At 45.3% G+C, this 14,595-nt stretch overlaps 1 protein-coding gene across 2 annotated transcripts in view; it reads left to right on the top strand.

The window, feature by feature from the left end:
* The window catches only part of LOC147455080 (phosphatidylinositol-3-phosphatase SAC1-like), a 148,229-nt gene that overhangs the window by 38,281 nt on the left and 95,353 nt on the right, over positions 1-14,595 (top strand). For both annotated transcript variants that reach the window (XM_086513926.1, XM_086513925.1), the window contains exons 4-7: positions 758-980; positions 1,074-1,144; positions 4,677-4,861; positions 4,954-5,051. In XM_086513926.1, coding sequence (XP_086370052.1) covers positions 758-980; positions 1,074-1,144; positions 4,677-4,861; positions 4,954-5,051 — 577 coding nt within the window. The remainder of the gene's footprint in view (positions 1-757; positions 981-1,073; positions 1,145-4,676; positions 4,862-4,953; positions 5,052-14,595) is intronic.

The raw sequence follows: 14,595 nt of genomic DNA on the forward strand, positions 1-14,595 counted from the left end.
TTGGATACGACAGAGCATGGTACACACAGATTAGAGCATGGTTCGCAGCACACGGCCTTGACCTGGAGAGTTTGCCACCTTCCCAGTACGACCCCGACTCCCCCCAGCTTCATCTCCCACGTAGTGAGAGAAACCTAATGATTCAACAGGACCCCTGACAGCTCTATATCAGACAGACTTGCATCATATCTCCCCTCCAGCGGAAGATGTCACACTACAGACCATTTTCTTACCATACTGGAGAACTGGTTCATACAGCGACTACTCTATATGGACACCTACATGCCACACAGCTCACGGGTGGCGATTGATCAGCTCAGAGTGTCATCACACGTGTCATCACACAAACTAGAGATTGAGGTGGGCGAGCTAATGACATTCCCATGGAGGAGAGAGTTTGTAGATTATGCAGAGAGGAAGTGGAGAGTGAGGAGCATTCAACTAATTGTTTACCAGTATAATCAATTTATGGATGGGGGGGGGAGTGGACATTTTATGTAGATTTACGGAAGGGGTGTTCCTAATCAGAAGTTATTGACATCAGCTCGACCCTGAATCCTGCATGGATTTTCAATTTCCTGTATATGACCTGCATAAGCCATTCGATGTGATTACACAATAGAAGTACCAATCACACCAAGCCTTTCTTTATTTGAGCCAACAAGAGAGGTTCTACTGCTTAGTCATGTGCTTTAAAGGAGTCTTTTCTAAGCAAGAACATGTAGTTTAATTTCTGACCTATACCTTTCATGAACAGGTATAGAAAACTTTTCAATTCTATTGCCCTTACCAAGGACTTCTTCTTCAGCTACACTTATCGAATTATGTGGAGTCTGCAAAAGAATGTTTTGGAACCTGACAAGGAGAAAGTGCCTTATGAAGAGATGTTTGTTTGGAATGCTTTTCTTACTTCTCCATTTCGTGAGCAAGTAAGCAATTCGCAATGGCTAGTGGCACTTGTCCATGGATTTTTCAAACAGGTGAAGTCATAGGGAACTATTTGATGATGTCTTGGTGGTAGTTTTGTGGGAAGTTGTAACTTGTTCTGTATGTTAAAATTCCACTGGCTTCAGATGAAACTTTTTGAGGGTGGAACAACAGTCACTCTGATTGCAAGGCGTTCCAGACATTTTGCTGGTACAAGGTAATATTTCTCTCAATCAGTGTTTCTTGCTTTGAATTTAAGAGAGAAAACTTGCTAGCTTAAGTCAAGTATACCCAACATAACTTAAGTCATCAGGGCTGAAGGAGGGGCTGAGATACTTCAAGTGCATACTCAATGTACGAAAGGACTGTTAGATTGAGGCGAGGGAACGTAAGTCAGGGCTAAGACACACATAATATTTGTCCAGGAGACCAGTATACTCAAGTCGGTGCTGAGATACTTCAAGGGCATACTAAATGGACAAAAGGACTGCTATATTGAGACAATTGCACAAGTTAGTACATGTTGAGATAGACCACCTCACAGAAAAAATGAACTACTACAGCAACTATGAAGATAGCACAAAGGATGGCTGATGAGATGACTTAAGTTGTTGACAATGTCAGATCAGGTCAGTGGACAACTGGATGAGGAATGGCTGATATCTCAGCAAGGGGACAGAAGAGGTCCTCAAATAATCTCATGGAGAGAGTTAACACTAGGAGATGCTACAAGAAGAAATATGGCAATCAAGAAGGTTGATGCTACAAGATGGAACTAGAAGAAAAGCTGAATCTTTTGAGTTGCCTAGAACATTGAGGTTAATGGGTCCATCTGCATAGGACAGTATACTCAGATAAAGTAGAGCCTTGTTTTTCATGAAAGTCAGTCCATTGAGTGCAAAAAAGGCAGGAAGTAGATCAAGACCGGCAAGAGGGAGCTTGAGAGAGAAGATCGGAGGACGACAAAGCTACTTTGCAAATAGGGTCTTGTGAGGTTTTTATTCTTAAAAGTGAAAAAGGTCCTCCACATTGAGTGAGAAACAGGCAGGAAGAAGATCAAAGACCGGCAAGAGGGATTCGGGAGAGAAAAGTTTGGAGGAGGACGAAGCTATTTGCAAATGGGTGTCTTGAGAAAATTTTCAAGGTCTTCACACTTCGACTCGTTCTTCAATGTAGCCCTCGGTTACAGTGACCTACCTCTAGAGTCAAGCCGAGTGGGCGGACCCTTGGTCTAGGCTATCACCTGTGACTAGACCAGTGGGCCGTCTCTAACCGGCTGGCCTACGTCCCAGGCAGTGTTGGACAGCCAAAACAGTACAATTAGAAAATCAACCCACAAATAATGGAGAGAATAACACGATGATTACCAGAGAGAGAAATGAAATGAGATGAAATGTTATATTAACGTCTTCAAAAGGCCAAAGTGACCTATGAGACCTAAAAGTTACAATGTGGTGGATCTGATACAAAGTCCGAGTAACAAAAGTAACAAAATGAAATGAAAATGACAATGGCAATATGACAAAATGACTAAATGACTACTATGGAGTCCTAAACTCTAAGGTGTGAACTAATCAGCTAGTTGGGATAGCTAAAATCACAAGAGATCCAGCATCGGTCGCTGGTGGATCTCATCAATCTCCTCCATGGTCAGTAGTCTGACCGGGCGTCGTGCATGTCGGGCCAAAGTGATCCGAATCCTCTGATGCAGCCTCCGTCGGTGCTGTGTAGTCCTCCGTAGTCGCGGGCGTCTGGATCTCCCCAGCTCTGTCGCCCGGTCGATCAGTGTGCCTCTGGCGTGAGGCGGCGAGCTCTGCTGTGGTAGTAACTCCTCCGGGTGTCCAGTGTCTGCTCTAAAGAAGTCTGTGATCTGTCTCTGATGATAGAGATGGGATTGGGAGAAATGGAGAGGCGGAGTTCCCCTCCTACATAAACATGGCCAGTATGCCATGAGTCTACACTTTCTCCTTCTAACTAAGCTTGGACAGAGCAGGTATTGACATGTGTCTTACCTGGTATCAGTGAGTGAGAGTTGGAGGCGCTTTGGCTGAGATGGGCATGAGATATAAGAGGTAGCCCGTGAACTTGCCTGGCATGTATGGCCACCTGCCATGCATGAACTGGCCGAGTGTCCCTTTGCATGAACCGTCACCTGCCATGCATGAACTCCAGTTAACTTGCATGAACTGTCACCTACCATGCATGAACTCCATTTAACTTGCATGGACCACCGAGTGTCCTCCTTTCGTGTAAACACTTCTAAAATGATGGTCCCCCTGCTTGCTTTGTTCATCTGCTCATGCCCTTCTCTCTGTTCCAGGCGCCCTGCATAAATTCTGCAGCCATGACAAAATGCATACAACATTTGCAGATGATTCAGCCCTGTACATGGCAGTGGGCCAAATTGGTGACATTGTAGGTGGCAATGGGCAGAAATCGATGACACCGACCTGTTGACTAGTGGACCATTTATGCAGTGCGGTGGAGAGGGAGTGGTGGTCAGTTTACCCACCGTGGCTTCTCATCCATCATAGGTCACTTATGCTATCTATGGAGATATTTTGTTCTTGTGGTTTGGGAGCAGTTCATTAGTTCTATGTAGCTCAACATTTGCAGCCCATAACTCTCGTCAAGGAAACCCCAAAGTAGCCTTGAATCAACCATAATCTCAATAAAACGGAATCTTACAACACTCAAATTACCCTTCCTCCTCTCTCTCTCTCTCTCTCTTACTCTCTCCCTCCTTCTGTTGTTTGCAAAATAGAGGGCTTTCCCCTTTCTCATTACATAAAAATCGACCATTAATCATAAGAATATGGGAAAAACCTTGCAGCAGGTACAAAGTACAGTGATATCAGTAGGAAAAACATCCATACAACCATAGGATTCTAGAATCATGATACAATTAGTAAATAACGGCATCCAACTGGCTGTGTGAATCTGTTAGATCCTTTGTCCACACGTAATGATGCAGTGAAACCATTTAGATCAGCCTTCACTACCACAATGACCTCAAATATCTTACCTTACATACAGCATCATCCGTTAGTGAGGGCTATATTACCATGTATTCTGTGCATGGAGCTTCCATTGGTCATTGTAACGGCCTGCCTTCAAAAAATACTACAATGCTATAACATACAATGTGGAGCGAGACCATCTGTCAAGGTTGCTGGTAAGAAGAATATAAGACCAATCACTTGAGTAAGAACTCGCAATTGATAGCAGTATGTGTGGACAAGGGCAACAGTTTTTTTTCTTTTAAAATGTCAAATTACACTTTCTTGTAGATGCTAAATGCTCTTGTATGGAAAGTACCTAACATTCATCAAGAGAGCTTGTTTTCGTTCAATCTTTCTATGTTGACTATGATGCATCCACTGTCAGGGAATGACAATTAACCTGCACTTATGTGTTTGATGAAAAACTGCGGTGTTCTTCAGCTGGGTGAGATTTTGGACTATGTGGGCCATCTGGCACCATAGGAACTCTTTAATGTTTCAAGGCACTTCTGTTGATCCCTTTCCCTATTTCAAATTATCTCTTGGTCAAGCGCTGTATTTTGCTTGATACCTACAGGATTTACTTTGACTGTTTCTAGCCTTCGGAGCCTCATAGTGCTCCGTTTTTGTATCCCTTTCTTTTCGTGGGTTTTCCTTGCTTTGAGGTTTTCAAAGCAGATTTACAAAAAGTTTGATGGAGAACTGCCTTTTCTAATGAGTGTCAGTACATATCCCTTTACCTCTCAGATATCTAAAGAGAGGAGTAAATGAGAAAGGTCAAGTGGCAAACGAGGTGGAGACAGAGCAAATAGTTCAAGAAGAGCTGGAGGGAAAGCTTGGACAAACAAGCTCAGTTGTGCAACATCGAGGTTCTATACCACTTTTTTGGTCCCAGGAAACATCTGTTTTGAGTCCTAGACCGGACATAAAGTGTAAGTTTTTTCCATGAGCATTATGAAAATTATTTTGACTGGCTGATTAAGAAACGACATTAAAACATTTCCTTGTTAATTGACTTTTACAGTGAAGAGAGAGGACTCTTGTTATAGAGCAACCAAACTTCATTTCGAAAATTTGATCTCGAGATATGGCAATCCCATTATTGTGCTTAACCTGATAAAGGTGCCATCTTTCACCTCATTTCAACTTAATTTGCTTTGTTTCAGGTGTTGATCTCATTGGATGTCCATGTTCTCAGATTCGTTTGCCTTAATATAGTTCGGTCGAGGTTCTGGTGATTGTTGTTTTCTGACCCTCACCTCAATTCAACTTACTGAATATGTTTTTAGGCGGCGATCTACCAGATGTCCATATTGTCAATATTCTGTAATCATTTTCCTTTAAATACTTGGAAAGCATTTTGGAGATTGTTATTTGCTGACAATGCCATTTGGGGTTTGAAGGTTATTGTCTGTTGCTTTGAAGCAGTTTTGTGAATTCTGATAACTTATCATCATACCACCTGTTCTGGGGTATAGTCTCCATAGGGGTATCCTGGTAGGGTCAGCAGTGTATGTGATGTGAAAGAAGCTCTCTATGGCAGCTGAGTGCAATACGGTGGTAATCTCTATAGTCACTATGGAGAGAGGGGTGGAAAGGTCCACTCGAAGTAAGCCCTTTGTGATATTTCTAAGTAGACTTGAACTCATGTATGAAGTGTATGGTAGAGTGTTCGGACTGTTTTTTTTTTCCCCTTGTGTGTGTTTGTGGGGGGGGGGGGGGGGGGGTTAAGGGAGAAAGAAGAAAGAAAGAAAGAAAGAAAGAGCTTTTTAACGTCTATGTGAGGCCAAAGTCGGCCTATGAGACAAACCAAGTATATATGTGTGTATGTCCTTTGTCTATCGGAAAAGACAAAATAGTTCAGACTGGTACAAAATAAAAGAGAGAAGGACGTTTGGTGGGTGATGAGATCTATGGGGATGGGTGGAGCTCTAGTACTATGGATATGTGCATGTCTATATGCTGAGGGTAGTACACCATGCAATGCATCTATCTAGCTAGCTCCATCTTATGCTAATGGGTGTGTGTGTTTTGGGGGGGGGGGAGGGTTTAATGCAGCACTCAGTTAGTGCAGAGCAGCGCTTGAGTACACGCGGGGGGCAACACGTAATCCTAGTGCAATGCGTAGGTGGGGGCTCAGGTGCAACGCGTGTGTCACGTGCACATCTAACCTTATGTGCATGTGGACAAAGCTATCTCAGGTCTAGGGTTCAGGTCAACTTAGGAAGTGTTCTGGCACCTTTGTGAGCCTGGTGCAAGTCCCGGCACTTAAGAGTAGTTGCATATCCTCTGGTTGCACACAACATGATCATCAGCATGACATTCAGTACCCATCATGAGCATTTTAGAGTGCATAGAACCCATTTTCCCAATTTACTCAGTTTCACTTATTATTTAATAAGTGACTTTGTTGGAAAAGTGAGCAGGGCAAATTTGCTAAGCATCTATAAAAGAAACCTAGCACTAGCACTATCTGGCAGAAGAAGTTTCAGCAACTTGCAGTGCACCTTCTCAGCAAGACTGGCAAGAGGCCCTAGCGTCTTCAACCAACAAAAGCAGCCAGCATTTTTGGATTCTCTCCATCAGCGTTTCTGCAACATATTCAGCCTAGCGCTTTCCATTAACAGCAGATCCAGCTTGCCGTTTTCCAGATTTGTAGACCTAGCTTAGCGTTTGCAGATTCCGGCGTCATATCAGCCCAACACATCAGCGTTTTCAGTTTTCAGCATTTAGACACCGCAGATTCAGCCATTAGCCTCGCAGATCTCACCTACCTGCAACAGATCCTCGCCGTACCGTAAAGTCAGCCAGCGTTTTCGGATTCAGTCCGCTGTCCGCAGATTTCAGCATCTGCGTTTTCAGTGCATTGTCGACGCGTCGTCGCCATCGCTGTCCTCACCGACACAGAGTCAGAGATCAGCAGAAAGTCAGTGTTTTTGCAGATTTCAGCGGTTCAGCCCTAGCGTTTTCAGATTTCAGCCCGTCCTCGTCGTCGTCATCATTGTCGTTGACATCGTCGGCAAGTCCATTGCATCTAGACAATTGTACCAGATTTGTGTAATCAATAGCATAGACCTCTCTCACCATAGAGAGGGGTCCCTTGGAGGAGGGTTTGAGAACCGTCTGGTGTCGTATTCTTCTCTCTCTCTCTCTCTCCATTGTAATCAGTTTGGTCTCATAGGTCATTTTGGCCTTTTGTAGACGTTAATATATCATTTCATTTCTCTCTCTCTCTCTGAGTCTCAACACCTTCATTCACAGTAGCATTCACTTTGTTTGTGATCATTGCACTCTCTCACTAAAGGAACGGAAGGCTCTCCCTCTCGTAAGTAAAAGGAACCCTTGAGCACAGTTCAGAGTACTCATCTTGAGCAAAGTCAACATCCATTTCTGTTGCACCTTACAGCGTGAGCACAGGCGGGGAGCAGGCGGCGCGGATGCGTAGTTGATGAGAGCGTGTAGGTGACAGCACAAGCTAAGGGAGAGAGCACGCAGGCGTGAGCACAGACTAAGGGAGAGAGCATGTAGGCGTGAGCACAGGCTCCGGGAGAGAAATGAAATGTTATATTAACGTCTTCAAAAGGCCAAACTGACCTATGAGACCAAAAAGTTCAACGTGGTGAATCTGATACAATGTCTGAGTACCAAAAATAAAAAGGTACTGAACAAGTACTAAGAATCCTAAAATGCTAGATGTGAACTAAGCAGCCAACTGGAACTGTGTAGGATATGAGTAGGGGGGTGAAAGTAGTAACTAAAGGCTAATACAACACAATGTGTGTGTGTGTGTGGGGATATAATGGGTAATAGTTGATACAAAGATTGATACAAAGGTTGCTACAAGATCAGTAGGGTGTGCAATCCTCAAAAGAGCTAAATCATAGGAGATCCATCACCGGTCATTGGTGGATCTCATCAATCTCCTCCATGGTCAGTAGTCTGACTGGGCGTTGTGCATGTGGGGCCTAAGTGATCCAAATCCTTTGATGTAGCCTCTGTCAATGCTGTGTCGTCCTCCATAGTCATGGGCATCTAGATCTTCTGTAGCAGGCTATAGTGTCACTTTCACAGGACACACAGTTAGTATAGTTGGTCTGGTCTAGTTCACACTGGACGGACTCTCTGGGCTGGGCAACGACACGTGGAAGGGATACGACGGTGGTTCTAGTGGACATCGTGACCAGGTCACGTCCACCACTCATTTTGGAGATTGGCTTAGGTGGTTTACATTTATGAGCCGTTGGTGGATTATCTTGTAGATATATGGACCAGCGTCGTCGTTTTGGGTAGTGAGTCTATGCACACAGCACGTCTTCACCATCCCTGCACATCTGAGCCTCGACACCCCCATTGTACCTGTGAGTCCTGAGCTAGAGTTGAGTGTGCTGGCACGCCAGAGTCTGTAGCGGTTCTTTGAAATAGTCGAGTCATATGTTCTGGTCTGCTGTTGTGTTTCTGTGAGCTCAGTTGTTATCTATTGTTCCTTTGTTTTCAGTCTGTTTCGAGTGAGATTGTCACTCACATTGCATTGAGGAGCACCCACTATAGAGAGCACGACACATTATCCGCGCTACAGGTGCTCTCATTTTGGCGATCACGGTGGGACCTCAATTGAAGTCTCACTCTCTGCATGTCCAGACACTTAGACTAGATGCATATCCTCTGGTTGCACATCATGATCATCAGATTTCTATCAAAACCTATCAGGAGCATTTTTACAGTGCATAGACCTATTTTCCCTATTTTAGACATTTTTCACTTATTATTTTTAAGTGACTTTTGTTAAGAAACTAAGTACGGCAATTTTGATAAGCAAGTACATAAGAAACCTAGCGCTAGCACTTTCTGGCAAAAGAAGCAACAGGGACTTGACATCCACCAGTGCACCTTCTCAAGCAAACCCCCCCCCCACCCCCCCCCCCCCCCCCCCCCCCCCCCCCCCCCTAGCAAGAAGACTCAGCTTTTTCAGCCATCAACAACAAGAGCCAGCACTTTTCTTCAAGTGCAAAACCAACCTAGCGTTTTGCATTTGCAAGCCAATCTGGCAACAGCAGGACAACAAGATCACTAGCGTTTTTGCATCAAGTACCAGATCAGCCCCTAGCATTTTTGCATCAGCATGACAGCCTAGCGTTTTGCAGATTCTCTGCGACAAGACCACAAGTTGCACCAGCGTTCTCAATTTTCAGTAGTCAGACACCGTAGTAGAAGTCTCGAACCTCGCAGATCTCACCTCCCCTCAGCAGATCCTCGTCGCACGGCTAGATCAAGGAGTGTCTACAGTTTCAGCTTGGAAAACGCAGATTTCAGCATCTGCGTTTTCAGCGCGTCGTTGTTGCATCGTCGCCATCGACATTGTCATCGAGATAGAGACAGAATTCAGCAGATAAAGATTTGCAGATTTCAGCCATTAGCGTTTTCAGATTTCAGCCCGTCCTGTCGTCTCGACATCGGCAAGTCCAAAGCATTGTAGAGATTTGTGCAATCAATAGTAGACCGCTCTCACCATAGAGTGGGGGGTCTTCGGAGGAGGGTTTGACACCATTCTGGTGTCGTATTCTTCTCTCTCTATCTCTCAGTCTCAGCACCTTCATTCACAGTGTTTACCACTTTGTTTGTGATCATTTGCACTCTCTCACTAAAGGAGCGGAAGGCTGTCCCTTCCGTAAGTAAAAGGAACCCTTGAGCACAGTTTGGAGCACTCATCTTGAGCAAAGTTCAACATTCACTTCCGCTGCATCTTACATAAGAGATGTCTTGAGCACTGGGCGATAGAAGACAGGGAGGGTGAGTTGCGGGATAGATGACCCAGTTGCGATAGAAGTTTGGCGACGTACGTGATAGAAGAGGGAGAGGGTGGGATGGATGTGTGGGCCCACTTGGAGGACCTGGAAAGGCCGGCGCATGTGGGGCTCTGTTCCTGCGTTGCTGCGCACATTTCTCTGCAGTCCCTTCTCCCCCTGTTTGCTTCGTGTCCACCCTCTAGATCCTTTTGTGCGTCCCCCTCCTTCCGCCCTCTGCTACATGTCGCGCATGCATGTGTTGCTTTCCCTGGGTGCTTGGGGTTCTATGTGCAGGAGAGAGAGAGAGAGAGAGAGAGAGAGAGAGAGAGAGAGAGAGAGAGAGAGAGAGAGAGAGAGAGAGAGATGATGATGTTGTATTTACGTCCTCGGGGGGCCAAAATGACCCATGGGACCACAAAAAAAATAAAATCTACAAGAGGCTCCGGCTCCCCTCATGTGTGTAGAGGGGGTAGTGGGCTAGTAGCTGTCTTGTGTGTTAGTGTTGTGTGATGATCCAATACTTTGGCAAAGTAGATGCCTAAAGCTACTGGGGAGGGGTGTGTCCGAGAGAGAAGCTCCTCAAAGGTGACATGTCCTTGCAATAGCAGTGGGAAATCAGCACGGATGTGTGCGTATGCTGGGCACTCGATGGTGACATGGGCCTCGCTTTCCACTTTGTTTAAATTGCATTGTGTGCATGTCCTTCTATTTTCCTTAATATTCAGCCACCCTTCCGTTTCAATCTTGAGCATACGCGATCGTGTTCGCATCAAAGTAATGGCCTGTCTTGCCCGGTGGGACATAGGTGTCCTGATATGCATCTGGGTGTCCCCAGTCTTGTAGGTCTCCCAATATCGTGTATTGATGTGTTTGCCGTAGTATTCAAATTTGGACCTGTGTACTGCTGTATTCCATCTAGTGTGTAGGGCTTCAAGTATGCTTCTGTCAAAATTCAGCCCATGCTCATGTTCAGTGCCTTCCTCTATGTGCATGTCCACATGGTCTCCCACATTCCATCTAGAGAACCATGCTCATGTTCAGTGCCTTCCTCTATGTGCATGTCCACATGGTCTCCCACATTCCATCTAGAGAACCATTTCCGTATGTCTTCTACGAGACTGGATGTGAGAAATTTACTCTTGTAATTCTTTTGCGGTTTACATCCGGCTTGCCATGCCATGTGGGGTAGACGACTCTCCGGCATCATCTTAACTTTCATGAGGTATCTGTGTACCCTCTGTAAGGCTTGCATTTCCAAGGGTCTCTTGCCTATCTCCAAAAGCATCACTGAGTATGAGGTGGTAGTTTTGATCCCCATGTGTCTACATAGGAATTTTTTCTGTATCTTATCAATGTCATTCCAAGTGCTAGCGGGGATACTCCCCCCCCATACCTCTACACCGTAAAGTATTGTTTGGACCACGCATACATCAAATGCTAGAGACTTGATTTTCCATCTCCTTGTGACACTTTGCTTGCACATGTTCTCAAATTCATAGTATTTCGCTTGTCCTGCATCAATTCTGTTTTGCGCGCAACTTCCCTATGCATGGTTTGAAGGTACATAGATGCCCAAGTACTTGAACCTCTCAACCGCTTGGAGTGCTTGCCCGTCATACGTGAGAGAGAGAGAGAGAGAGAGAGAGAGAGAGAGAGAGAGAGAGAGAGAGAGAGAGAGATATGAAATGAAATGAAATGTTATATTAACGTCTTCGAAAGGCCAAAATGACCTATGAGACCAAAAAGTTACAATGGTGAATCTGATATCATGTCTGAGTACGTTAATTACAAAGAACTAACAGTAAAACTAAAACACTTAGGCACTAAGGCACTAAGGAGAAAGGAAATAAATCTGAAGTTGATTCGGGATTGAGATGAGATACAGGAGGGGGAGGAGGCGGGGGGGTTTTGGTGGGTTCAGATGAAATCTCTCATCGGTCGCTGTCGAATCTCATCAACCTCCATGGTCAGTACTCTGGTTGGGCGTCTTACATGTCGACTAGAGTGATCTGTATCTTCTGTTGCAGCCTTCGTTGGTGGTGGGAGATTCCCCGAGGTCGTGGGCGGCTGGATCTACCTAGCTCAGTGGCTCGGTCGAGCAGCGTACCTCTAGTATGGGTGGACTCTGAGATCTACTGTAATGACTGCTGATGTGAGGACGTGCGTATTTGGCCAATGGCACAACGCAAACCATGCCAAAGATGCGTGTCCATATAGCGAGGTCGAATTACAAACCCATCCCCCGTGAGGTGGAGAAGATGCTCTCTATAGAAAGCCATCTTTGTGCCCAACTCTTGTAACGGCTCTATCCATGTCCTCCTCGTGTCCAACTGGATCAAATCCTGACGGATGAGTCTATTAATCTCTACCCGTGTCAGAGACCTCAAGGGTGCTTGAAGAGAGTATTGAAAAGGAGGCAACCTGTCCATGGTGAAACCATGTGTCTGAAACCATGATGTCATCTGAGCATACCAGCATGATGTATCCCCGTTAAGAGCTAATTGTCTGGAGGACTCTAGAGCCACCCTGGCATATCTGTCTTTGGTAGTATCCACAGACTGTGTACAAAGGAGACTGATCTTGTGAGCGCCTCAATCTCCATAGGGGGGGCAGCTAATTTCGCTTGAATGATATCATGCGGTACAGAAACCTTGGCTCTAATCAGCCGAGAGATCATAGATACTAGGGGCTTCTCCATACGCCTCCACCCATCCTGGCCTATAGAAGGTCCCCAAACCTGCACCCCATATAACATAGTAGAGGCAACCAAAGTATCAAAGAGCCATAACTTTGTCCTAGGTTCCTGAAACTGAACCTGTGAACACATCCTTTCCATTCCTCCCAGAGCCGCACCAGCTCTAGTTAGTCTAGTCTCTGCTGCTCTTCTCAAGGAAAATCTCGGCCCAGTAAAGACTACCCCCAGGTAAGTGTATGCATCTATATACTCCACAATCTCCTGACCATACTTGAAAGTGGGTACTGATCTCCTGATCCATTGCGGTGTGGTGTTAAACACCATAACCTTAGTTTTACACAGAGAGAGAGAGAGAGAGAGAGAGAGAGAGAGAGAGAGAGAGAGAGAGAGAGAGAGAGAGAGAGAGAGAGAGAGAGAGAGAGAGAGAGAGAGAGAGAGAGAGAGAGAGAGAGAGAGAGAGAGAGAGAGAGAGAGATGTAACATGAAATGAAATGTAATATTAATGTCTTCAAAAGGCTAAAATGACCTATGAGACCAAAAGGTTACATGTGGTGAATCTAATACCAGGTCTGGGTACAAAAAGTACAAAGAATTGAAAAGAAAATAGTGGGTAGGGGTGGGGTGAATGGTGATACAAAGGGAATAGGAAATACAAAGGGTGAGCTGATACAATGGAGCTCTCTGACAGTCGAGGTATCATATACATATACATCAGTATCCGGGACGGCTCCTATGTCGCACCAGTATGGTATGGATCCTCTGTCTCGCAATCTGCGTTGATATCGAGAGGGCCCCCTCATCTGTGGGCGATGGGACCATCCCAACTCTATTGCCCGATCAAGCAGTATGCCTTTGGTGAATCTTCGCTGTTGCTGGATCTCTCTCATTGTGCCCCTCTTCACTCTGTGTTTGCGATCTCGAGCATCTCTGATCCTGGTATCTCATGACTCTAGAAAGTGGCCCAAAACCCTCTCTGAATAGACAGTGAAAGCGGCCTCGTATCTCATAGCATTTGGGCAGTGACATATGTAATATAGCTGTGTCTCTGGCTATATTTGGCACACTTGACAAATCTTGGACTCAGCGGGTACTCCTCTAAATCTACCTGTCTTGATCTCTAGCTGATGTGAGGATGTGCATATCTGACCAATAGCACATCGTATCCCGTGGGATAGATGAGTATCCATGTATCGTCGTCTGATCACAAAACCATCTTTCGTGAGTTGGAGAAGATGCTCTCTATAGAAAGTCATCTTTGTACCTAGCTCATGTGTAGGTTGTATTCATGTCCTCTTCGTATCCAACTGAATCAAGTCCTGTCTGATGAGCCTGGTAATCTCTCCCCTAGTGAGGAAAATGGAGGGTGCATCCAGAGTACTGAAATGGGGGTAGCCGGTCCATACTAAAGCCATGTAACTGAAACCAAGATGCCATCTCTGCATACCAACATGATCTATCTCCCTGCAATGCCAGCTGTCGCGAAGACTCTAGTGCTAATCGAGCATCTCTCTCTCTAGGGAGAGCCCAAGTGCTATGCATAAATGAAACTGATCGAGTGAGTGCCTCCACTACCAATGGAGAAGCAGCGAGCTCCGCCCTAACAATGTCATGCGGTATTGAGGCCTTGGCCCTAATCATCCAAGAAATCATAGACACCAAGGGCTTCTCCATACATCTCCATCCATCAGTATTGCTAGCTCTGCTATGATGATCAAGTGAGGGGCCCCATATCTCCACTCCGTACAGCATGGCCGAAGTGACCAAAGTGTCATTGAGCTAAAGCTTTGTCCGAGGTTCCTGGAACTGAACCTACAAACATATCCTCTCAAGTCTCCCCAGTGCTGCACAGGCTCTGGTCAATCGTGTATCTGTTGCACGTCTCAGGGAAAATACAGGACCACTGAGAGAGAGAAATGAAATGAAATGAAATGTTATATTCATGTCTTCAAAAGGCCAGAGTGACCTATGAGACCAGAAAGCTACAATGTGGTGGATCTGATACAAAGTCAGAGTAACAAGATGACAAAATGACAGAAAAAAATACTATGGAATCCTAAACTGCTAGGTGTGAACTAAGCAACTAAACAGCTAGCTGGGATAGCTAGATCACAGGAGAGAGAGTGATGTAAAGGAGGCAGCCTGTCCATGGTGAAACCATGCGTCTGAAACCATAATGTCATCTATGCAT

The sequence above is a fragment of the Adiantum capillus-veneris genome, chromosome 6 (genome assembly GCF_014529385.1).
Source record: "Adiantum capillus-veneris isolate H3 chromosome 6, ASM1452938v2, whole genome shotgun sequence".
In the NCBI taxonomy this organism is placed as follows: Eukaryota; Viridiplantae; Streptophyta; class Polypodiopsida; order Polypodiales; family Pteridaceae; genus Adiantum; species Adiantum capillus-veneris.